We start from the raw sequence: 26,139 nt of genomic DNA on the forward strand, positions 1-26,139 counted from the left end.
AATTTAACATGGTGCTTCCCCGCGCCACGCGAGGTAGCTGGGTTGCCCCTCCGCGACGCGCGGGAGCACTCTGTTTCAGCGAAATTGTTTTCTTTGTTAAATTTGAACGTGTTTGATCGTTTTAGTTAAACACTTGTTGTTTTTTGTGTATATGTTAGGCTTTCACAAGAGCGGGAAGCCGGACAGACGACCAAGCAAGCGAATAATTGTACACTATTAAAATCGCTATCTCCTTGGAGACGTTTTCGGGAAAGTTGAAGCATGATCATGTACGAAAACGTTTTAGAGATTAAAACTCTATTATTTTTAAACTAAAAATCAAGTGTAATAATCTGTCATGTCGGTTCATCTGGGCTGTAGTTTAAAAGTGTAGAGGAATAAAACTTTAAAGAATAAAGTCGGGTCTGGAACGAATCGGATGTGAATTAGATTGTAGAGGAATAAACCTCTAAAGAATAAAATTGGATCCGGACCGAATCAGATGTGAATTATATATAATACGGGACCTAATTTCCCGAATGTTTAAAATATTCACAAAAAACGGGTTAGTGTTATAGTACCCCGAGCTATAATCAGCTAAGATGTCGCCGCCGCATCACGTGACCTACAACACCAATCCAGTTTTAAACTAGTTTACAAAATTTCTAAATATGACATGTATAACTTTACTTGTTACACGCATAAGAGAAGTAGTACAAAAATATCTAGTAATAAAATGGCTTTTAAATGTTTAAGAAGATGAAAATATCCTTGATTAGAACATTTTTATCCAATCAGAATATCAATACTAAAGAAATTTTCACCACCACACATTTTTTCCATAAGAATATGAATAAAACTATATTAGTTTATAGAAATATTAACATATTATCATAAGGGCATTGGCAATAAGTTGTTTTTAGCATCCAGAAAACCTACATCATCCAGCTTTACCATTGTGGAGTCTGTTTTGGCATCCGTTTTTGAAGTGTAGTTCTTGCCTTATTCGTCAAGAAGAATAAATGAATTAAAGGTTGGACTTATTATAACTTGTGTATATAAACTAAAGAGAAGCGGTTAAAACTTAAAAAAAAAAAGAAAAAAAAAAAAAGAAAAAAAAAAGAAAAAAAAAAAAAAGAAAAAAAAAAGATGACGATAATGTGATAATGCTTCTTTGTGTATTTTTAAAAATGAATTAAACAAGTTTATAGGTGTTTTGATGTCTCCTATATCTTAGATAATCTAACAAAAACTTTGTATGTCCTTCGTTTTAACAACATTCCTTTTGCATGTCAACATCTTCAAAACAAACCTTAAACCTTCATTAACATAATTATAATTCTCCAATCAAATCAACAATAATAATTGTTATTGATGGTTTTCTAAGAAACGACCCGTGTTTGCACATGGTTCTTACCGCTATTAATAATAATATATATTTATTTAAGTTTTAAGTGGATTGAGTGAATATGACAAGTGTCATGCATATAGACCTTATATCCTCTGTTTCTCCCTCCAAAACTTCCACTCATCCTTTCACCTTCCAACTTATTCTTCACTCTGCTTCAATGGCGGTAGCAGACCTAAAAAGCCCGTATTACACATCAACTGAATTCTCCAATTCAAAGCTATCATCGTCAACTCGTCTGTCTTATAACCGCTGTCTGAATTTCCGGCAACTTGCTCGGTCTCCGGCTCCGGTAATCCGGTGTTCTGTTACCTCTGAGTAAGTTTTCTGTTACTGTTAGTTGCAGTTTGATTGTTTGTTAACTCGTTTGTGTGTTTATTTCATAGCCAAATTCAGGCACCGGTTGGTGTTGATGCTAATGATCCGAAACAGAAGCCCGAATGTTTCGGTGTCTTCTGCCTCACTTATGATCTCAAGGCGGTAAGTTTTCGACTTAATTTCATGCCTGGAGAATTTTTGTTGTAGTTTTGGTTATGGGCGGATAAGATATAGGGTGCAGGGTCAACCGACTCGCAGTTTTCTTATTTTGTTAAGTAAAGTGTTTAACGTTGAGTTAAAAAATAATATCAAATCTATACATGTTGCATTTGAAAAACAAAAAAATTGAGTGCCGAATTCAGTTAAACACTTCAGGTATTTTTTTATAGAAGTTTCGCCGTTTAAAAAAAAAGAGTTAAATGTCATGTTAGTCTCTATGGTTTGGGTCATTTTGCTAGTTTATTTCGCCTGTGGGTGCAAAAAGGTTTCATTGTTGCTATTTTAGTCCAATGGGTTAACTTCATCCATTATTTATGTTAACGAGAAGGGTGATTCGGTCATTTTATATGGCCGAATTGTCTTTCTAGTTAACAGAATTACATATAAATTGACTGAATTGCCCTTCTGGTTAACAGAAAAAATGGATAAAGTTAACTCAGTGGACTAAAATGGCAACGGTGAAACCTTTTTGGACCCACAGGAGAAAAATAAAACCTTTACACTAAACTGAAAAAATGGCTCAAACCACATGGCCTAAAATGGCATTTAACTAAAAAAAAGAAGAAGAAAAAAGGTATATTTAAAATAATGGTTATTAAATGATGCATTACCTTTCGTGGCTATGATTACTTTTTTTTTTTTTTGAATGGTTATTAAAAACCTCGTTGTATCTTTTAGTTTTACCTGCAACGCCAAGTTATCATTATTTATGTGACCTGACTTAACCAGAACTGAAAATTAGGACGTCGGGTTAAGAGACATCCGGGCACTGGCACGGATGGGGAAAAAATTAATGGGTCCGCTAGTATTACATTTAGTAGTTGAATTATTAAACTAACTTTGGTTAAATTTGAAATATTAACTAACCTGCTTGTGCTTGTAATCAGGAAGAAGAAACAAAATCATGGAAGAAGATGATTAATGTCGCGGTTTCAGGTGCAGCTGGAATGATATCTAACCATTTACTCTTCAAGGTAACGATTTTTTCTATCAGTTGGATGCTTGAAAGAAGATTCACGATTAAAGGTTTGATTGCAGCTTGCATCCGGTGAGGTGTTTGGCCCGGATCAACCTATTGCCCTGAAACTTTTGGGATCCGAAAGATCGTTTGGAGCCCTTGAAGGTAATAACTGACAATCTGACATACAAGTATAACACTCTTATTTAATATTGATTGGTGATGCTGCAGGTGTGGCTATGGAACTTGAGGACTCTCTGTATCCATTGTTAAGAGAAGTAAGCATTGGCATAGATCCATATGAGGTGTTTGAAGATGCCGATTGGGCACTTTTGATTGGTGCAAAACCTCGAGGACCAGGAATGGAAAGAGCGGATTTGTTGGATATTAACGGCCAGATTTTTGCTGAACAGGTACTTTTATAAATCTATAGGTAACTACCGTAGAAAACCCAACGTGCATTTTAGACCAGTTTTGATACTTCAATATACCAAAATTCGTGACTTTTTCGTGTATTTTTTACAAGTTTGGACGTTAGTATACCGAGATTAGGTTGAGTGACTTTTTCATGCAAAATAAAAAATGATGTTGGTTTTTTATCGAAGTTTTAAATAGAATCTCTTGATAGTCTTATAATTTAATGTGAATGACACAGGGAAAAGCTCTTAATGCTGTTGCTTCACCTAATGTCAAGGTTATGGTGGTTGGAAATCCCTGCAATACCAAGTATGGAAAACTAGCTTCTATAACTTTTGACTTTTGTAAAAGTCAAAGTATATTGCTGTTTTGGCTTTTAATATTCTTATTATTATTGTTATGTTGTTTGCAGTGCCTTGATCTGTTTGAAAAATGCTCCAAACATACCCGCGAAGAATTTTCACGCATTAACTAGACTAGATGAGAATAGAGCAAAATGTCAGGTATGAACACCGTTATAGGCAATGCTTTAAAAATCGGAATGGCCGGTTGCCAGTTTGGCCAACTACAACAAAACCAGTCTCGTTTGAAACCGGATGAGCTAGTCAGACACTTAACTTTGACCAAGTTAATGAATTTGTTGTTCTTTTTGCAGTTGGCTTTAAAAGCTGGAGTGTTCTATGATAAAGTCTCTAACGTCACCATTTGGGGAAACCACTCAACGACTCAGGTTACTCGAATGTTTTTGGTTGTGTGTTTATGTTTCATTTGCTGAATGTGATTTGTTTGTCTGTCTTAGGTTCCAGATTTTTTAAATGCCAAAATACACGGAATTCCTGTCCCCGAGGTTATCAGGGACAGGAAATGGTTAGAAGAGGATTTTACTCAAATGGTTCAGACGGTAAGTCCGTATCAACTATATCCTCATGTGGCTATGCTGTTTTTACTTCTATTTTTGGTGCTAATTTGCGGGGAAATGTTGTGTAGAGAGGTGGAGCTCTAATTAAGAAATGGGGAAGATCTTCGGCCGCATCAACTGCCGTTTCTGTTGTGGATGCAATAAGATCACTTGTAACACCAACACCCGAGGGTGATTGGTTTTCAACCGGAGTAAGTTTCTTGTTGATAATTTTACCTTACGCACGGTCAACATAAGTTGCGCATCGTTAGTTCCAAAGCTAAATTTTTGCAACGAAAAAAAACGCAGGTTTATACAAACGGAAACCCTTATGGAATAGCAGAGGGTATTGTTTTCAGCATGCCTTGCAGATCTAATGTGAGTAAAAACCTCAGTTTTCTTATAATTCTTCATTCAATACGTATTTTTGAAATACATATTTTCATTTTGCTAGGGGGATGGTGATTATGAGTTTGTCAAAGATGTGATATTCGATGACTACCTTCGTAAAAAAATTAAAAAGGTACTCGAAATCTTCACTATTGAACGTTCTTACTTTTCTGTAACGTTTGATACTAAAATGGCGGTTACGTTATTGTTTTTCAGTCCGAGGACGAACTGCTTGCCGAGAAGAAATGTGTAGCGCACTTAACAGGAGAGGTGAGTACCAAAACGGGTGGTTTGTGTATCGAGTCAAAAACATATTTGGTCAACCTGCAAACATTATATTTTATTTTATCAGGGAATTGCGGTCTGTGATCTACCAGAGGATACAATGCTTCCTGGAGAAGTGTAGAAGTCATTGATCAAATATTTATCTGGCATACCATATTCAGGAAACAGAATTTGAATCATGTTTATGCATAATATCATGTTCTTATAGCTGCCGATACGGGCAATTTCAGCCACTTTACTAGATTAAGCTATTTGTAATTTTGTTGACTGGATTTCGATCTTGGTCAAACTTGAGAAACACATGTATGCGACGTGATTACCATTCTGTTTTCATAGCGTTCGTATTTGCAAAACCGTTGTCATGAAATATCTATGCAACCTTTCTTTTTAAAAGTGGTCCTAATCAATCAAAAACAAAACGTGCGCAATACAAACCGATAATATATGATAGCTGTTCAAATGCCAAGTCATCAGTCACAAAGTACTTCCACCAAAGTTATACTTTTGTAAACTTACTAAAAACATAGCAAATAAGTATAGTTTATTATAGATAGAACAGTCTCAGCTCATGAATGATCTAGAACATACGAGGCTCGCAATCTTGAAGCTGAAAGAAAGCACCAAAATCCAGAGAAACGCAGAGTAAAACCAACTACGCGGCACAGCTGAATCAACCACCTTCCCAGCTTGATGTGAATTGACGTCACTTTGACCTGTTGACCCGAAAGAGAGAACGATGTTGAGTTGAGCGTGCTTGCCCAGTGGTAAGTCAACCACACCCCCATTGAAGAAGACGTTGCTGAGAGTGACATTGACTGAGCTTGAAGCTTGAGAAGCAGACGCCATGTATTTTGTAGGAAACTCGGCTGCCAATGCAGGTGGAGCGGAAATGTTACCCAGCATGTAACTCGCCTTTTTGAGAAAGGGGTATGAAATATCTGTATAGTAACAAAGTAAACGTTGAAGTTTAAGATACTCGGAAACATACAGCAACTGAAAAAGAACAACCAGTGGCGGACAAATGAGGTCAAGTGTAGGGCTGTAAACATGGTTCACGAACGCTTACCGAACGAGATTTCTTGTTCGTGTCTGCTAATTAAGAAAATGAGCATGTTCATGAACACTTATCGAGCGTAAACGAATGCAAACGAACACAAACAAATGTTGTTGAACATAAATGAACACAAACGAACGTTATATATTCATTCTAAAATAAAATCTGCATTTTTCATCAGAAAGATTACAAAGAATTCACCAGAAATAAATAAGTACTTAACATAATTATTCGAACATAATTGATATAATTATTATAAACATAATTAATAGAAAAATTAAGAAGTTTGTCAAGCCTTAACACAAACAGTCGAGCAGAAATTGAAATGGTCAAATGAGTTGCCGGAGGTGTTTAGTATAACTATGGTTTCAAATTTTCAAAAACTAAAACCAATATAATAAAAACATAACTTTAAAACCCCTTTAAATAAACGAACAAAAATGAACATGAACAAGCAAACATAAATGAACACATTACCAAACGTTCACGAACATAAACGAACGAACGCAGCCTCTGTTCATGTTCGTTTGTTTAACTTATCGAAAGAAATTTCTTGTTCATGTTTGTTCATTTACTAAACGAACGAACATAAACAAACTTCCCAACGAACGGTTCGTTTACAGCCCTAGTTAAGTGAGTTTGGCAACATGTCCGGTCAAAAATACGAACTAGAGACTTCTAGTAAAGGTCAGATTGAAAACACTCTTTACCCAAAATTTCATTTTTTTTTTTTTTGTTACGGTGTCAAATATGATCACAGAAATCATATTATTTCAACAATAAGACAATTTTTTTAATATTAAAATGGTTTAAAAAGGTTTTATGCATTAGACGTATTTGTTTTATTCATTCGACTCCTTAAAAATTAGAAACAAAAATTATAATAACCTATAATGACCAATAAATCCAAAAGTAGATTGAACAAGCAAATGCCTCTTTACCTGTTTCTTGATTTGGAAGCTTAGAAGAGGGGGCAATCTTGTCATTTTGTCCTTCAAACGGCAGGCTAGCATCACTCACTTGATGGGTTCCTTCCTTCATATTCTAACATAAAAAAGAAGCATATCATAACCAAAGTATTGATAACAAATAGAAATATCTTATTATAAACATTATCACCTCAAAAGTTGGCATCAACTCGGGGAGAGTGTTCTTGTTCTCAAACGAATCAAAAGTGTACTGGTAGTTGTCAACATCCGGATTAAACAATGAGGTATACTCATTAAGTATATCAAGGCCAGAATCCACGCCCACTGCATCTTTAAGGTCGTCGGCTTGAAAGAACAGGCTATCATCAAACGGAAGATCACCGTCATTAGCATCAAAGTATGGTTCATCAAGCAAAAAGTCCATGCCGAAATCCATCGTATTGCTTGATTCTCCAACATATCCTTGGTTTACAGATCCGACATGCAACTCAGTCTGCACGGACGGATCAAACAACTTGGACCCGTCAGTTTTGTCAACTGGAGGTTCATATTCACCTGCAACCACCACCGACTTTTGTGGGCCATCAGTCACTTCTGCAGATATATCACCGTCGTAGATTAACGGGAGAGGGCCGTCTTCTCTTGGCATGTCTGTCTTAAGGATCTGACAAAAAGATCACGCTTAAATGAACAAGAAAAACAGGATGATAATATTTATACGCTATAAATTAATTCAACTGAAAAATATATTTATTTATATTCTAAAAAACAGTACATCAAAAGGCAGATTTTTTAAATGTGACTACAAGTCCTTAATTGCATACTGATCAAATCTCGGTTGTCTAGCTTGATGGTTTCAAGAGGTTAAACATTGAAAAGTTACAACTATTAATATATAACAAAGCTTTAGCAGTTTAAGATTAATTAACATCTAACTTTCTGATAGGGGTGCAAACGAGCCGAGCTGCTCGAGATCAGCTCAAGAAAAAGCTCGAAGCCTTATCAAGCCTGAGCTGAGCTTGAGCCTAGAACAAAGCTCATTTATTTATCGAGCCCGAGCTCGAGCTTGACATGCGAAGCTCGTCAGGCTCGTCGAGCCTTATCGAGCTTTAGTGTAATATTAGTTTTTATTAATATTTAATAATATTTACCCCTTATTTATAGTTGTCTAGTAAACGAGCCGAGCTAATTTAAACTTGTTTATAAGCCAAGCCCAAACCTAAAAATAATCTTGTTTAGTAAACGAGCCCGAGCTTATCGAGCTCGCGGGCCTAAACAAGTCTATTATATATATTATTTTTATTTAATATATTAATTAATAAACGAGCCGGGCTCGAGCCTGGTCGAGCTCAGGCTCGGCTCGTCTGCACCCCTACTTTGTGAAGTGGTTTACAATGATCTATAGAACACTGAACGTAAATAAAATCATAAGAGATTAAACATCTCCGACCAATTTCAAAAGATACCACAACATGAAATGCTAAGTGAGAATGGATAACTGGTACCATGTCGAATTTTTTGAAAGAAAACACAAATCACAATGTCCTGCATAACGTGATTATGTAATAGAAGCTAACGAGATTAAAACATTAGCCATAATATTAGGAATATAGTATAAAGGGTGCAAACCTGCTCGATATCATTAGCATCTAGATAGGTATCCTTATCAACAGGTAACTCCTCAGCATAATCATCCTGTTTGGGCACAAATATTGCCTCGTCATCTTCCCATTCCTCTTCAATAAACGGTGCTCCATACTTTTCACCGTTCTTAGGTCCGGAGCCACTTTTTTGAAATATCCTACAAAGTACGAAAGCATCCTGCGAACCAAAATGCAAGCTGTATAAGATATGAAAATATACAACAAAGAATGAGAAAAATAATCACAATCAAAGGCTCCTCACCTGCAGAATTCCAGCCTTTTCGAGCTCCTGATCAATGAGCCTATACTCGTGCATAACCCAGTTTGTCCTCTCACCTTTCGGGGCCCGTCCACTGTGGTACACCAGTGTCTTCTTCATCCCAACCTGTTGAGATCTATGGTGAACCACCCGGTCCTTTCCAGTAGTCTTCCAATACCCCTTCATAGTAGCACGATTCGTTCGGGATCCATTCCCGTACTTCTTGTCAAGCATACTGAAAAAGTACCATTCCAAGTCTCTACTCTTCAACTTAGACAACCCTAAAACCCATAATTAACCAAATAAAACAAGCAAAGATGTCAAACACCAGCATAATTCATTAAAATCTATACCTAATAAATAACTAACTCGTTGCGCCATATGTCCCAAAATTCTTTTTCCCACTTCTCTTGTTTCAATCCTTCCTATTCTAATTCTTAATTTAAGATAAAAAAAAAAGCCAATTTCAATCATATACTATCTCAAAATATCGTGTTATAATTCCTAAATTCTTTTTACTAACTATTTAAAATTTCCTATATTCAACCCACGTAATACACATATTTCTAGCCTAGTATACTTACATAACATGATCTATACATATACCAAATGAAAACAAGCAAAGATGTCAAACCCCAACATAATTCATTCAAATCTATACCTAATAAAAAATAACCAACAACTTGTGCCACATGTCACAATTTTGTAAACCCAAAGTTCTTTTTCACGCTTCTCTTATTTCACCCTTCATATTATCTATAATAACATTTGCCGTAGGTTCTTAAGAACAGTTCCGGTTTCCCGGTCTTCCTAACCTACATCTGCCGGTGACGTTGTTTATGTTCTTGGCAGTGTTGCAGGGAGAAGTGAGAGGCTAGAGAGAGGGAGTGGAAAGCCGTTGTTGCCGGCGGTCTGTTGGTTCGTAAGCTAGGTTTGGCAAACCACACCTCTTCATGTGGGTGCTCAATCAAAATGGAATTTGTATACCCTTTTTGCTCAATAGACGCCGATGTCGGAGGAAGAGAGCGAGCGAGCGAGCGAGCCATGCTTCTTCTCCACCACTGTCATCAAAGTACATGGAGATTGTCGAGGCTCAGAGACCGGAATTGGTTTTCCGGCGCCTAGGGTTTCGCTGCTAACCAGATGACGGCGCTGATTTGGGGTTGTGTGGCATCTGCTACTTCCGATGATCTTATCAGGCATCGAAGTGGAGAGAGAAAATAACAGTTACTAATGTCAAAGATCAAAGAAGATGTGGTATGTATAATGTATTTCAATTTGTGTTTGTATTTTACAATTTACTAGATTAGATTACATTTTAGTATTTCACATTGAAAGGAAAGGAAAGAAGTCAGAGTGAGATTGGGTTGAAGAAAAGAGACCTCCCGTGTACTGACCACAATCATATTTCCTTCTTCCTTGAATTGATCGAACTTCAGTTCTACTGTTCTTGCATTTTGTTGTTTACTTCACTAGAGTTACTGGGTAATCATGATCATAAATTTTCAAAAACTCATTCACTCCATCAGAATATCTATGATGTATATCGAACCCAAATGGCCTAAACCCATCCATCAATCTTGAACCCACAAAAACAATTAAACAGATACTGAAATCGCATCAGAACCGATGCGAGTTAGGTGTTCTCATGCTATGATATTATTCATACATCATATGATATAGTACATTACTAAATTTTACTTTGTCTTAACTCTAAAGTGTGGGCATGGTATGTTTGTGAATGTTAATAACCGAAATATTATATGCAGATACTGAGAACAAGTGAGAGAGCAATTCTTAGGGAAATAAGCTTATTGTTTAGAAGAAGAGGGCTTCACTTAATGATTTTGATCGCATCGAGATTATGTTGGCCAAGATAAAGGTTCGCTCCAATCCAACATATGTTAGTGCATTTTTTAACGTCTAATATATGGTTACAATAATTAAGATTTAGCCTAGCTAAACGGGTTCGGTCAGCTAGCTAACATGTCAAAATGGGTTGTGTATGAGTAACCATTTTGACCCATTGTTTAATTTTAAGTTACACAAGTCTGGATATAAAGATTTTGGTGTAGTTTATATGAAATTGATAATATATTTTGATTTTGTGTTGGGATTAGATGAAATGTTTGTTTCATTTTTTAAAAAATGGCGTTTATGTTGCTTCAATGCCTGTTGTTCGTGCTTACATATTAGATACCCTTGGCTGGCATGCTGGCACACACTTTCCCATCTTTAACATTGTTTTTATGAGTTATGATCTTATCTTGCCACGTGAAGTTGTTATCATCATCATATTACTATTAAAATCTGTTGATCACTTGATTGTATCTTTCTTGGAGAAATTAATGAACCTGTGAAAAGATTCTTGGCAACTCATGAGGTAAGTCATCAATGTGTACACTATGGGACATTAATGAACTAGCTATTGTTATAATTAAAAAAATGGACAAGCTTGCAGGAACAGAACTCATCGGTTTTGAATGAACTCATCATCAAGTGTGTGAAACATGACTGTGAATTTTGATTTTTGAACTCATCATCAGTATCTTTGATTTGTTTATTGTTAACTTTGAACAATTTCTGGTTAATAACTTGATGATTTTTGTTGTTCCATTTTTTAATTTCAAATTGACCCGTTTTGACTAGAACCCGTTTTGATCTAAGCTTATTTTGATTAGAACCTGTTTTGACCAAAACCATATTATACATGTTTTTAATTGGCCCATTCTGACCTGTTACCCAAACCGACCCGCTCACCAGTGTGTTCATGTCGGAGCCCAATGTGCAAAATACCTCTCTTATAAGCTTATAAGACGATTCGGTTTAGCGCGTTGCACCTCTTTTAAGTTTATAGAATGATTTGGCTTGGCGCGCTGCAACGCGCGCATGGCTAAATTCTAGTTATAATTCTTAACTTAAAAAAAAGTTGATTTTAGTCTTATCTTATCTCAGAATACAATTTTATAATTCCTAAATTTTCATAACTAACTATTTATTATTTCCTTCATTCAACCTATGTAATACACGAGTGTCTAACCTAGTATACTTATCTTTCTATACTAATAAACAAAAATCTTTTTTGGACACGTGTCATTCTCTGGTAATTTCTCACCCTTATTTTTTTATTTATCTCTTTTATTAAATAATAATAAATCTATTTATCTCTTTTGTTTGTTGATTTCTTTTTTAACTCTAAAGTTTCAAACTTTGGCAATTTAAGTCTAAAGTTTCAATCTTTGGTATTTTAACCCCTTTGATTAATTTGATTTTTCACTTCTAATTCAAAAGTTTTCATTTTTTGCAATTTAACCCCTTATAATTTTTTTTTTCCTTTCAACCCAAAGCTTTTCATCTTTTACAATTTAATCTCATGTCATTCTCTGGTAATTTCTCACCCTTATTTTTTATTTATCTCTTAATAATAATAAATCTATTTATCTCTTTTGTTTAATTGATTTCTTTTTTAACTCTAAAGTTTCAAACTTTGGCAATTTAAGTCTAAAGTTTCAATCTTTGGTATTTTAACCCCTTTGATTAATTTGATTTTTCACTTCTAATTCAAAAGTTTTCATCTTTTGCAATTTAACCCCTTTTAATTTTTTTTTTACTTTCAACCCAAAGCTTTTCATCTTTTACAATTTAATCTCAACATTTTTTTTTACTTTCAACTTTAGTCTCTTATATACTTTTCATCTTTCTTAAGTTCTCCGTTTAACGTGTCGTTCTAAATTTCCGACTTAACACGCCGCAACGTGCGTGTGGGGTTCAACGTTTTTTCATCTATTTTTCCTGTTTGACATCTCCGTCGCAACGCGTCTATTTTTCCCCATTTGATAGGTCTGTCACAACGTGCGAGTCAGAGATCGACCTAGTTATTTTTTTTCTCGGTTTTACACACAGGCTCGTGGTCATGTGAGAAACATTTGCCTTTCATCCAACATGATATATAACTAATGAATCCCCCGCCGCATTGTGGCGGGTGGTTATTCTGGTAATCTTATATAACATGATCTATACGTATGCTAATAAACAACCAGAAGGTAAACTTCATAAAGCATGATCCTTCATCCTTACACTATAGAAACAATTATACCACAACTGCTAGAGTGACTGATATATTCTATAATCTTAACCAAAACGAACAATTCAAGAGTAAAAAAAGAGGACCGGCCCAGAGGATCCCACGGCTCTCCTAGCATATTTCATTCAAACCTATTAATTCTTAACCAAAACGAACAATTCAAGAGTAAAAAAAGAGGACCGGCCCGGAGGATCCCACGGCTCTCCTAGCATATTTCATTCAAACCTGTTCTTGATAAATAACTAACTGGTTGCGCCACATGTCACAATTTTGTGAGCCCATAATTCTTTTTCCCACTTCTTTTGTTTTACTCCCCTCAAAATTAATTTCAGTCATATCTTATCTCAAAATATTGTTTAATATATTCCTAAATTTTCATTACTAACTAATTATAATTTTATTTATTCAACCTAATACCATATAGTTATATAACATGATCTATACGTATACTAATCAACAATTACACTACAACTGCTAAAGTAACTAATTTATCGAACAATATTCAAGAAGCGAAAACAAGATCAACCTGGAAGATCCCACGGCTCCACTTTGTACACGTCAACATCCGATATAGCATCAAACCGGAACGGTTTACCGCAAACTTTACGCCTGAGATAGTACCGAACGAGTTCTTCATCGGTCGGATGGAACCGAAAACCAGGAGCGAGTGAAGAAGCTGCTGGTGGTGTGGAATCGATGATCGCTAATGCCATAAACGAATTGTTAATACTACGGCTATTGGTTGTGATTGATGAAAGATGAATTGAAAAATCGATTGAAGAAAAAGAGAAGAATTGTTGAATTAGGGTTTCAGTGAGGGTTTGGCCATTGAGAAAGTCCCATTTGGGGAAACGAATTGGTTTACGAAAAGTGATTACGAAAGTTGTTATAGGAGTTGTTGCGGGAAAATTGTGTTTGGTGGGTTCACACGTTTATCTGTTGACTCATAAGGGTAAAGGTCAAACTAGTAGACACGTATCAAGTTTTAGTTTTTTTAAGGTTTTATGACTGGGTATGAGATGAAGCGTGAGTTGCGTAACTGGTCTGGTTGAGTATATTTTAGGGGGGCTTCGTTTAAATGGGTCGGTTATAACGATATTTTTTTGTTTAACGATAATTTTTAGATTTTATAAGATAGGTACAGCATAATCTGCATAGAACGTAGTATTTATACTGTCAATCTAATGATTGTGAGACATACACCTTAACTACCAAGATGTCCACTTTAAGGCATAATAATGATCATTTTAACCATGATAATCAAATGCGTGGTTAGGCTGATTTTTTTTTTAAGTATCAAAATCTTAGTATTGTTATCATCTATTTTAGGCTTTATATAAGATGCTTTCTAAAGATTTGCAATGACTAGTGATTAAAAGAAATAGCATGTTGTATCACCTTTTTTGTATGAAGTAAATATAAAGGAATTTATGTAACTATGTTATATTGTTCTTGTCTTTATAGTTAAAGAGTTTTAATACTTTGATAACCATGTAGTATTTTGTATTTTAAAGTTTTTTTTTCATATTCAAAAAAAAACAAAAAAGCTAGAGTATAGTTATATAACTATGTTTTATTGTTCTTAACTATGTTTTATTGTTCTTATACCTACATTGGTTAGAGAGTTTTTGTACTTGGATACTAAGTATGTATCTTATCATATTTCTAAAGATAAGTTATGAGTAATTCTATATTTTTTTTATTGATATTATCCTACATATTAGAGTTTTTAAGTTTCAAGCATTAGCTTGTATTATCTCAATATTAAAAGAGATATGTATGATTTGTGAAACACATAAAAGCATTCCAACATCATATTGTATCTTTCACTTATATTATAGTTCACATAAAAAGAGTTCATATAATCATAAATATGTGTATAGGTATCATATAAGGATAAATAGGGATGGGAGGCAGGATCAAATACAAAACGATTTTAACATAGGAAATCAGGTCAAACGAACTTCGATTGACCTCATTCTAGTGGCGTTGGAACTGACTCGGTGAACCCTATTCAAATACATATATGGTGTAGCTTTTAGGGTTTAGAGTTTAACTTTTCGGTTTTATCTTTTATAGTTTAACTTTAGGGTTTAGTGTTTAGCATTAAGATTTATAGTTTAACTTATTTTTAGCCTTTTGGGTTTGTAGTTTAAATTTTAGGGTTTAACATAAGGTTTAGCTTTAGGGTTTATGATTTAACTTTAAGGTTTAGGGTTTAGAGATTATGGTTTCTGGTTAGGGTTCAATGAGTAAGGTTCAATGCAACTGAAATAAGCTCAATCAAAGTTTGTTTAACCTGGTTTTCTACGTTTCTAACCTCAATTAAGTTTGTTTGACCTGGTTTTCTACGTTTCTCTTTTTATATCGAAACCAACCCCATAGTCTTAATGATACAAGTTAATCTATTAGACCATGTGTAGTGGTTAAACAAAATAATGCCCCACCATGGGGCATTATTCGACACGTGGCAGTCCAGTCAGCATGGGGCGTTATTGCAAAAGTGGCGTAGTGAGAATAATGCCTAATAACGCCCCTTCCAATCATTAAACAAAAAAAAACAAACTATTTAGCATTGGCCAGTCAAACCTTGGACCACTCCCATTGGCCACATGCAATTCTCTTTCGGCGTTATTATAAAAACGCCAGATTCAATTTTTTGAATTTTTTTTTAAAAAAAACGCCCCATGTAATTGTGGGGGGGGCGTTTTTGAGCGTTTTTTTTTTCAATTTTTTTTTTAAATACCGCCCCACTACGCGTAGTCGTATTTACGCTTTAGCTAACTTATTTTCGTTTCATATTTTCTTTCTCTCTTTTAGTTCTGTTATGCGTCTCAATTCTTTTAGTAAAGTTCCTTTAGGTCTATAAGTAAAGTTCCTTTAGGTCTATAATTTTTTTTATTATATAATAAAAAAATGGTGAATTGCATAGATAATCTCTTTGGTTTTTGATGAAATCACCGAATTGGTTTTTAAATTAGAAACTAGAGTTAAATGTCATTTTAGACCCTGTGATTTGAGTCATTTTGTCAGTTTAGTTCAAAGGTTTCATTTTTTGTCTGTAGGCCCAAAAAAGTTTCACCATTGGCAGTTTAGTCCATTGGGTTAATTTTATCCATTTTTTCTGTTAACGAGAAGGGTAATTTGGTCATTTATATGGCCGAATTGCCCTTCTAGTTAACAGAATTACATATAAAATAACCGACTTGCCCTTATCGTTAACAGAAAAAATGGATGAAATTAACCCAGTGGACTAAAGTGGCAACGGTGAAACCTTTTTTGGACCCATAGACGAAAAATGAAACATTTGGACTAAATTGGCAAAATCGCCCAAACCACAGGAACTAAAATGACATTTAACTCTAGAAACTATACGGGTGATCTATATATTTATGAAATTTGTTGTATAAATTGTTTAGCATTCAAACAAAATTATATGCATACGCTTCATCCATTTATTTACATAGTTTTATATATGTAAAACAATAGCATTTGTGTAACTCAAACCCTTTAAAAATAATGGTAAATTCAGGATTTATTTTTTAGAGCGACAATTGAGGGCTTAACCAACCTTTTAAGGGTGTCGATCATGATGTTTGCCTAAAAAAACACAAATTTTTTACATGGCGGCCACTCCCTATGCTTGAATGTAGCTTCACTCCTGCAACACAACCTCTAACCGTCATCGGTGATCCATGAAGCACAAAAACCAACCTCATTGGTGACTCGTCATTGCCACGTGTAGCCTCCCCATTTTGTGTCTCTCTAGTATTCTTTTTTACACCAAGTTGCACTTTTTCCAGGGTCGGCTCTGAGCATGGGCAGCAGCTCAGGGCCAAAACGTATAAAGACCCGAAAACTTTTAAAAATTATATATGTGTGTGTACGTACGTATAAGGGCCCGAAAACTTTTAAAAAAATGTGTATATGTGTGTGTGTTATGATATATACGCGCTGAATAGGAATAAATCATATTAAAGTGTTTGGTTTGGTGGTTGATATGTTGCTTTGACAATCAAAGTCCAAAGGTTGCGGGTTCTAATCTTTGCATCCCCCTACGTTCTAATATATTTGATTTTTTGGATTTTTTTTATTTGTTAGTTGTTCATTAAATGCAAATGGCATTATTGGCCTAATTTTGTAAAAGTTACATTAAAATGTAAGGCATTGTCATTTAATTCTTAGAATGGGGTGTTAGTTGTAATTTATTTTCATATATTTTAAGCTTTTTTATATATATATTTTTTTAAAGTTTATATTTTAGCGCCCCGTATTTTCTATTCGCTCCAGGGCCCAAAATTTTTGAGAATTTTCAAAGACGACCCTCACTATTTCATGCATATCCTTGTGATTGTTGGCTTAACACAAGACATAACCTTTGAATTATTTAATTTTGCTTTGGTTTTATAGTCAAGGGACACTCGAACGTCAGATGTTTGATCATGGTGTGCAATGACCATCGTTCCTTATTTATTGGTCTATACATGGGCTCGAGCGTGCAGTGGTCCCTTTTTAGCATGATTCAACACTCTCTAAGGACATGGGATTCAACATGCAACGACTAGTCAGATTCGGCTGGAGGGTCAGCCTTGTAAAGCCCTAGCTTTAGGCCCCCTTTCTTCTGGTGCCACCATTTTTTAAGATTTATTCTGATGTATACAAAAGTCCTCTAATATATAACTATAAGCATGCTTATGATATCAATATTAACCATCAGTACTTTATAGTTTATACTCATATTTTATAGTTTAAACTCATGTAGTAGTACTTTATAGTTTATACTCATACTTTATAGTTTATACTCATGTAGTGATAATGATCTCAAGGTCTTTTCCTTTAGGTCTACTATTGTAGCACTCTTTATTCATGTTTCTAAGCCCTTGTTTGCATCAAAACAACCATATTTTTATTTGTTAAGAACATAAGCAAAAAACAGTTCTTTTTAACGGAAGGGCCATATTTTTAGACATTGCTTTAGGCCTCCTAAAAGGTTGAGCCGACCTTGCAACTAGTACATCCCTTTTACAATGTCCATTACTCTCTTCGACGTCCATTGAGCATGAATGTCTCCCACCACCACACAATTGACATTTTTTAGAACGTGGGAGAATCGACATGAACCTGCCCAATAGTCTAAAGGGTCCAACCCAACTCTAATACCAAATGTCACAAATTTGTTTAGGCGAGCCTTGTGTTACGTCTTTATCCCAAAAAAGGTGAACGTTTCATCCCATATGTGACCGAGGTTCTCATGTGTAACACGTTATGCAAATCCCACATTGGTCATGAGATAGGAGATATGTCGGGCTCAAAAGGCAAGATCAACGTCTGGTATCACCAACGCATTTTGCATACATTGGTTCTGGATGATAACAAAACTTCACAGTTAAGTGTACTCGCCAGTTGGGTGGGAGCAATCCTAGGAAGGGCCTCCTAGGAAGTCTTTGGTCGGACAACCAAAAACAAATTTGTAACCTTTTTATGGTTAAAGTGAAGAATATTGGTTGGTACGAGTATCCGAATATTACAAATGTTACCAGATACTCATCATGAAGACATGAAGGATGAGTTCCCGAGTGTTTAGAAAATATAAAGTGAATCTCGCATATGGAGATGGTGTGAACTTAATGAATCTATACAAAGGGACCCAGTCAGATAGCCCAACCCAAGAGGCCCAACAAGCTAAAAGGGACGGCGAGGGGTTCATCACATGATATAAGGAAAATCGATGAGGGCGTAGGGTTATGAATGAAATATGTTACAGTAGTGATTGTTCTCTTCCCATCTTTTTCTGTATCTAATTTCTCATCTCCTTCTATTATGGTTCTCATGTGTAATTGATTTAGTGAAAGAGTAATACGCTCATTCGATTGCCCTAATTCGATTATTACTATGTAGTGTCAACTTGAGTTCACTACATCATCTGATCAGATGAGTCCTAGAGTCGAGAGGTGATTATAACATTTTAGGCAAATCTCACATCGGCCACGACAGATGTTTGGCACATAAGGAATGTACGACCACATAAATAGCACACAATAGCATAAGTCTCTGAAGTGTAGAATTTATGTCATGAGCCAATTGTCTAAAGTACGAGTCTACTTGAGAACTATTAACACGTTGCAGGCATCGACAAATGATACTAATAGCACAATCCCAGCAACAACATTCCTACTCGAAACCATCTTAAGGTCCAAAACATTAATTAAAAAGAAAAGCCGAACACTACAGAACCAGTCTCGACACAACTTTATTAGGCTAGACGCGATAACCAACTACACAACTGGGTAAACGCTACACATTACACGAAACCGCGCACCTACCTAACCACCAGTCCTGAACCCACCATTCTCCTTGGTCAAATCCTCAATCCGTGACTGTAGAATCTCGATCATGGCCTGGGCCCGCATCACTTCGATCTTCAAGGTCTCTTTCTCCATTGAAACGTTAAGAATTTCGTTCTCCAAATTACTTATAAACTTTAAATAGCCCGGGGGCACTGATTTCTCAAGGGTTGCAGCGTCAAAAGATGGCAGTGTGGTTGGTGGGTGACATTCTTTGGCTTCGATCGATTCTAGTAACGGGAACTCCAACAGCGCTCTTCTTGGATCTTGACTTGTGGTGGTCGAGTCTTCTGAACCATTTGCATTGTTGCTCGAGTTCGGGTCACTTGGCTTTGCTCTTTTGTTATGGAACAAAGAGAAGGTTTCAAGCTCGGGTTCGCTATTTAAAGCACGGTCTTCAGATCGTTCACGTTTGCAAACAAACGGAATGGCTTCCTATAAAGATAATATATTGTGATCAATCATAGTTCAACTTAGATTGTGGGCCCAACCTAAACCAGACCCACAATACTACACTTTGATCCAAACCCATTGTGCTCAAAACCTGTTCTGACCCGTGACCCGACCCGCCCATTTTAGCAGGCTTGGTCCACACATATACAAAAAAAGCCTCAATTTTTTTATTTAAGACCTGCAAAATGATAAATACCTGCACACTATCATTGCCTTCGGGTCGAGTCTCATCACCATTGGTCAAATCATCTTCAGCTTCACCACCAGGAACCATAAGTGCTGCATCATCATTCCACTCTTCCTCAAGAAAAGGTGCATAACGGTCCCCGTTAGGTGGCCCTAACCCGCTCTTTTGGAAAATCCTGCATAGCACAAACGAATCCTTTTCCCCACCACCCACAATCAAACCAATCAGTTCAATATCCCAAAACAAGCATATGTTAAACACGGTCAAAAAGTCAAAGAACAAAACCTGTGTTACTCCAACACGTAGCAATTCATGATCCAAAAGCCGGTATTCATGCATGACCCAATTCGTTCGTTTCCCATCAGGCGCTCGCCCGCTATGGAACACGAGTGTTTTCTTCATCCCAATGGTTTCTGACTTATGGCGCACGCATCGGTCCTTTCCGGTTGCCTTCCAATAGCCCTGACCAGTGGCTCGGTTCAACCGTGAACCGTTTCCGTATTTCCTATCTACCGGGCTAAAAAAGTACCATTCTTGATCTCTTGTCTTCAATGATGAAAAGTCTACAATATCCATAAAATCACAAAAGCAAACAGATTTCAGCTTTTCATCATAGAATCTAGATACCCAATATCTAAAAATTAAAATTTGGGGAAAATTAATGTTTTCAAAATACATGTAATTTACAAGTTACATATGAACAAGAACCTAACTTTCTTTGCAAGTTATCATTTTTTTCATTAATTTCACATCATTGACTATAAATAGATAACTTGCTCTTAAAGCAACTATCAATTGACTATAAATAGATAACTTGCTCTTAAAGCAACTGCAGAAATGATTAAACTTGAAGCAACCTAACAACAAAATTAGCTTAAAAAATTATGAATTTCAATAAAACAAGTTTCAATCCAGATGATACAAACAAATCCACAGTAAAACATCAAAATAAAATTTTAAAAAATCTCCACTTTCTTTGCAGGTTTGCATTTTTTTCATTAATCTCACATCAAATGACTTTATATTTGCTAACTTGTTCTTAAAGCAACTGCAGAAATGATTAAACTTTAAGCAACCTAACAACAAAACTAGCATAAAAAATGATGAATTTCACTAAAACAAGTTCCAATCCAGATATTTAAAACAAAACCAACAAAACAGACAAACAAATTAGTGCCAAAGCATCAAAACAAAATATTAAAAAAAAAATCCGAATTTTCTTTCCAAGTTTGCATTTTTTTTCATTAATTTCACATCAAATAACTATAAACTAATAAACTTGTTCTTAAAGCAACTGCAAAAATGATTAACCTTTAAACAACCTAATAACAAAATTAGCATAAAAATGGTGAATTTCACTAAAACAAGTTCCAACCCAGATGACATAAGCAAAATCAACAAAAAATAAAACAAAATAAATTTAGAAAATCCTAACTTTCTTTGCAAGTTTAGATTTTTTTTCACTAATTTCACATCAATTCACTAAAAAAACTAATAACTTGTTCTTAAAGCAACAGCAGAAATCAATCAAATGATTAAACTTTAAGCAACCTAACAACAACAAATTAACAAATTCCACAAAAATCAACTCAAAACAAGTTTTAATTTAAACAACACAAACAAAATCAACAAACAAATTAGTACCAAAACATCAAAACAAATTCAAAAAAAAAAAAAAAAACAAGCAAAACCCTAACACAAAACCTAGATTCATAAACTATACCGGCGAGTTCCCAGGGTTCTGATTTATAAACATCGATTTCCGTAACAGCCTGAAACCTAAACGGTTTCCCACAAGCTTTCCGTCGCAAATAGTACATCACAAGTTCTTCATCGGTGGGGTGAAAGCGGAACCCAGGTGCTAGGGACGTCGGCGGCGGAGGTGGTGGGGCTGCGGCGGTTGCCGGAGTAGCTACGGCGATGATTTCTTGACCCATGTTGGTTGATTTTCGATCTGCAACAGAGATTGAAGTTGTGGGTGATGAAAAGGGGGTGAAATTAGGTTAAAAAGAAGCCATTGAAATGGGGATTGAAGATGAAGGAAGTGTGGGGGAGTTGAGTTGGTTGCCCGTGGGTTAAGAAAGCTTAGATCAATGGATGCTTGGTGGACACGGGAATCGAAACGGAGGGAGACAAAAGATATGAGTGTGTATATATATGTGTGCGTATAATAATAATAATGGGATATATGTGTGTGTGGTAGTCATCGTCTTTACTTCCTTGGTGGGTTTTTCCTTTTGCTTTATGTTTAGGGTTTTCATTTTATAAGTTGTTGAGTGGCAAAATCTATCACTTTTATCATAAGTTGTTATGTTATAGCATATTGCTTTTTGATTGGGTTTTGTCAATTGTCACGTAGTTTAGTTAGACAAGTAATTAGTTGATCGGTTTTTTTTATCTGTCTGATTAGATATAAGAAAAGGATCATTTTTACAACATATTTTCTTACGTCTTTTTGTTGTGATAAGATAGGGTTGTTCACTTTACTTGGTCAATTGTTGCTTAAAGTAGCGTTTATGTTGTGTTAGAAACCCTGTCGTGTCTCAGGACCATGTAGTGCATAAGAGACGACTATGCATCAATGGCTTGTGTTGGAGTGGAGTAATCCAATATATGGTTGGGTATAAATTGTATTGATGAGTTATTAACGATTGACTACGACACAAAGTTCAAAAAGATCCTAATCTTTTGTTATAACAATAACGGCATAAGGGGTAATTGGGGGGGGGGGTTTAAAAGAAGGCCACATTTGCACAAGGTTTGTTAAGATCGTAAGGGGTAATTTAGGTAACATTAGCAAAACCCTGAATGAGGTATCTTACCACAACTCCTCGCATTCTCTACCTTACCATTTTAAGAGTTAGAGAGAGAAAGCTCCCATTTTGGTGGTCACACCCTTGAATCACCCACGATTTTCGCCTTAAGAAAGATTGGGATTGTGTCTTCAACATCCACGAGCATCGTAGAATTCGTTTGAAGTAAGAAAGTTGAAGCTTGAAACAATTTAGGCTTGATTTTATCTAAACTCAATTTTAAGGTAGGAGTTATCAAGAAAGCTCGTTAAAACTAGAACCTTTATGCATGGGATCACTAGATACATTGATTTGAAGTCTTTTGGATGCATAAAGTTAGCATCTTGGTTTGTTTTCATATCTGAAATTCATAACCGGCATCAGCGTTTAGATCTAGGGTTTCTTCGAAGAAGACATGTACGTAATGCGTCACTTTGCGTGTGTGAAGGACTTTTCGTGCGCAATTTCCTTTGAGCGCGACACTTTACGCTAGATTTAGATTATGCTTGTTAGTAGTAGTTTGCATTCAACCCTAAGTAGAACTATACTTTGTGCGTCAATTGAATTTGCACGTGGGCATACTCTGCACATTGACTTAGTTTGCGGGTAAACCTAGTTTGTGCATGGACATTGAGGTACAATCTTGACTTTGCACTTTTATGTTAACCGGTGTTGACTTAGGATTTTAGGTGTCTGGATCATTCAATTTGTAGAGACTTAGAGCAGAGTGCTACAAGCGAGTTTCTAGACCCCCTTTTAGACAGTTTTCGAGGAAGTGCATACGCGGTAATTTAATGTAAAGTATAACACGAAAGTTGAAGTATGAAATTCAATGAAAGAGAAGTTTTATAACTGAAAGGTTTTTTTAATTAATTATAGTAATGTTTTTTTAAATGATCAACTGACGATAAATAGATAACTTGCTCTTAAAGCAACCATCAATTGACTATAAATAGATAACTTGCTCTTAAAGCAACTATCAATTGACTATTAAAGAAACACCAAACTAATCTGGTGATTAGTTTGTGGTATGTATCTTGACAAATAAGGTTAATCTTTTTTGCCTCTCCTGAGCTGTGGTGGTGATCTTCCTGCAAAACACTACACACCCCTTTAAGCTCGTTAAGAGGAGGGGAATAGGGGGGGGGGGGGGTTATCCTTTTAACCACTCTCTGACGTGATAATAAGTATGTGTATTGAGGATTAAATATGTAATTAGGAGTAAGAGAGTGAGGAGGTGGATCCTTAAACCTATGGAAGAAGATCTCTATTTATAGTCGGAGTGGTGTGGAAGGAGATGGACTGATGGGCCTTGGGCTTTGAGGTCGACAACAAGGAATATCTGTTTTGTCTCTTCTGCCACGACCGTTGGTGCTTCTGGACGAGAGGAGAGCTAGCGCGTGTTTATTGGATCCACGTGGCCTGACTGTTGTCCTTGTTGCCTGCTCTGTCATCAGCGGCTAAGTGGAGATCGTGGTGCAGTTGTCGGCGCACGCTGATTGGTGCCATGTAAGCGTCTTTGTGTACATTCTTGTCTCCTGTATGATTTGTCAATCGTGGAGCACGATCGGATACACCTGTTGGACGCTTATTGATCTGTTGTTCTGCCATTTGTACCATTTGTACTTGTCCTTAGATTAGCTGCGCTACTGTCCTCCGCGCGACCATCAGGAAAGTCCCAAGTAGCCAGCGCAAGGTCTAGGGAGTAAGAGTTTTCATCCAAGAAGGCAAGTGTGAAATCTGGTCTTTTGTTTTCCTTGACCGTGCGCGCGACCTAGGTTAAACCTGTTTGGTCGGCGCAAGGTTGGTAAAGCTACTAAATTGTTGTGTTAAGGGTATGGTCTCGTGTGCGACCTGTCTGGTCGGCGCAGGATTTGGGACTATACCCCTTCAAGCATAAATAGATAACTTGACCTTAATGTTTTTTTTTTCAATTGACTATAAATAGATAACTTGCTCTTAAAGCAACTGCAGAAATGATTAAACTTGAAGCAAGCTAACAACAAAATTAGCTTAAAAAATTATAACGAGCAATTTCTAGACCCCTTTTTAGACAGTTTTCAGGGATGTGCATACGCGGTAATTTAATGTAAAGTATAGCACGGAAGTTGAAGAATGAAAGTCAATGAAAGAGAAGTTTTATGACATGAAAGGTTTTTTAATTAATTATAGTAATGTTTTTTAAATGATAGTTTAATTGAATTCAACCTTTTACGTAAATGAAAGTCAAAGATAAAAAAAAAGTAAGTTACAATAACAATGAATTGTATGTACGGGGTAGTTACCTATGGGTGGAGTTGCAAATGAATCGAAAGTTCAGTGAACAATTTCTGAACCTTTTGGTGGAAGTTCGTTCCACTACTAGAAAAAAAAAACATCCAATGACACGCGTTGCGCGTCATTAAAGGGTAGATATGACACACAAAAGAGTGTCAAGGAAGCCCCTGTCATTAATTGAAGATGACATGCATTTGTGTATCATCCATTTATGACACACCTTAATGACACGCTTTGTAACAACTCTCATTAAAATTAATAATTAGGATGGTAATTAGCTATTAAGGAAACCCTAATTAAGAAACCCAAGTAATTCTGCACTAACCCTAGAATTTCCAGAACAATCAGAATCAGGATCAGGGCCCCTAAAACTCAGGGGGGGCAAAACCCTAATAACGATTATCTTCATAACTAATTATAAAATTCGAAAAATTAAAAACCGTCGACACAGCAAGCCTACATGCACGAAGGGCTACTCTATGAAAATAGGGTGATCACTCGCGTAGCGCGACGCCTAAAGTGTCACACCCCAACCGATGGCGGAATCATCGGGGCGCGGCACTGAGCGAAACAGATTGTTCAGAAGTTTCCACAACAACTATCATACAATTCAGTTATATAACACGTCCCATACCGTGTCCCAAATAATAACAAGTTATCATAGAAATCAACTAAACAATATGGGAACTGTTCCGACAACTCAATTCTTAATTATTACAGACCAAATTAAAATATTGTTTTAAGACTTCTAGACGGCTAACTGTAGATCTTACTGACTACAGGTGCCAGTACAAGATCTACAGATAATTATGGCCCTGGAGCAGGTATGTGGACACTGTCCTAAGGTCACAGGCTCCTAGAAGCTTATTATTGCCTCGCTTCCCTAGCACGCTAGTAGCTTAAACACCTGTCACATACGTTAAAATAAAAGTCAATACATATAATGTAAAGGTGAGTACACAAGTTTGATATAGCATATAAAGTTCGAAAAGTTTACGCATAACCAAGCACGTACACAAGGGCAAACGATGCATGTAAATTATCAACATGGGACCATCGATACCAACGACTTCGAGTTGACTGTCCGAGACAGTTCGCAATACATGTTTACCACTGTAATCCATGCAAGTAATTGTCCTTAGCAACCCCCGTGTGAACGGGTGCTGAGTCCAAACTATAGTACTACGTTGCTAAAGCAGGCAGATAGCACTCCACGTGTAAACATAATAAACAGCAATCATTTAG

General features: G+C 36.1%; 3 protein-coding genes across 3 annotated transcripts; 1 reads left to right on the forward strand and 2 right to left on the reverse strand.

Annotated features, from left to right (window-relative positions):
* Window positions 1-1,431: 1,431 nt before the first annotated feature.
* LOC110872415 (malate dehydrogenase [NADP], chloroplastic) lies at window positions 1,432-5,225 on the forward strand. The gene is made up of 14 exons (XM_022121206.2): window positions 1,432-1,705; window positions 1,774-1,867; window positions 2,812-2,898; window positions 2,963-3,047; window positions 3,114-3,295; window positions 3,538-3,608; window positions 3,712-3,802; window positions 3,955-4,029; window positions 4,099-4,200; window positions 4,287-4,409; window positions 4,507-4,575; window positions 4,652-4,720; window positions 4,804-4,857; window positions 4,940-5,225. Exons 1-14 carry the CDS (start codon window positions 1,449-1,451, stop codon window positions 4,991-4,993), a joined length of 1,413 nt encoding a protein of 470 aa, XP_021976898.2. The 5' UTR covers window positions 1,432-1,448; the 3' UTR covers window positions 4,994-5,225.
* Window positions 5,226-5,293: 68 nt separating this feature from the next.
* Window positions 5,294-13,741, reverse strand: LOC110872414 (NAC domain-containing protein 78). Its single transcript, XM_022121205.2, has 6 exons — window positions 13,368-13,741; window positions 8,761-9,038; window positions 8,485-8,676; window positions 7,046-7,519; window positions 6,868-6,970; window positions 5,294-5,810 (listed from the first exon to the last, which is right to left on the reverse strand). The coding sequence occupies exons 1-6, from the start codon at window positions 13,552-13,554 to the stop codon at window positions 5,434-5,436; spliced, it is 1,611 nt and encodes a 536-aa protein (XP_021976897.1). The 5' UTR covers window positions 13,555-13,741; the 3' UTR covers window positions 5,294-5,433.
* Window positions 13,742-18,957: 5,216 nt separating this feature from the next.
* LOC110872416 (NAC domain containing protein 50) lies at window positions 18,958-22,043 on the reverse strand. The gene is made up of 4 exons (XM_022121208.2): window positions 21,549-22,043; window positions 20,111-20,388; window positions 19,835-20,020; window positions 18,958-19,620 (listed from the first exon to the last, which is right to left on the reverse strand). Exons 1-4 carry the CDS (start codon window positions 21,760-21,762, stop codon window positions 19,165-19,167), a joined length of 1,134 nt encoding a protein of 377 aa, XP_021976900.1. The 5' UTR covers window positions 21,763-22,043; the 3' UTR covers window positions 18,958-19,164.
* Between the last annotated feature and the right edge of the window lie 4,096 nt (window positions 22,044-26,139).

The sequence above is a fragment of the Helianthus annuus genome, chromosome 8 (assembly GCF_002127325.2).
Source record: "Helianthus annuus cultivar XRQ/B chromosome 8, HanXRQr2.0-SUNRISE, whole genome shotgun sequence".
Classification (NCBI taxonomy): domain Eukaryota; kingdom Viridiplantae; phylum Streptophyta; class Magnoliopsida; order Asterales; family Asteraceae; genus Helianthus; species Helianthus annuus.

Coding starts and splice junctions, on each gene's coding strand:
- LOC110872415 (XM_022121206.2), top strand. CDS start 1,449: ATGACAAGTGTCATGCATATAGACCTTATATCCTCTGTTTCTCCCTCC. Junction 1,868..2,811: donor TCACTTATGATCTCAAGGCG/GTAAGTTTTCGA, acceptor GCTTGTAATCAG/GAAGAAGAAACAAAATCATG. Junction 3,048..3,113: donor ATCGTTTGGAGCCCTTGAAG/GTAATAACTGAC, acceptor GTGATGCTGCAG/GTGTGGCTATGGAACTTGAG.
- LOC110872414 (XM_022121205.2), bottom strand. CDS start 13,554: ATGGCATTAGCGATCATCGATTCCACACCACCAGCAGCTTCTTCACTC. Junction 9,039..13,367: donor GGAGCCGTGGGATCTTCCAG/GTTGATCTTGTT, acceptor TATGGGTTTTAG/GGTTGTCTAAGTTGAAGAGT. Junction 7,520..8,484: donor ATGCTAATGATATCGAGCAG/GTTTGCACCCTT, acceptor TCTTTTTGTCAG/ATCCTTAAGACAGACATGCC.
- LOC110872416 (XM_022121208.2), bottom strand. CDS start 21,762: ATGGGTCAAGAAATCATCGCCGTAGCTACTCCGGCAACCGCCGCAGCC. Junction 20,021..20,110: donor TACGTGTTGGAGTAACACAG/GTTTTGTTCTTT, acceptor GGTGGGGAAAAG/GATTCGTTTGTGCTATGCAG. Junction 19,621..19,834: donor AAGGCAATGATAGTGTGCAG/GTATTTATCATT, acceptor TTATCTTTATAG/GAAGCCATTCCGTTTGTTTG.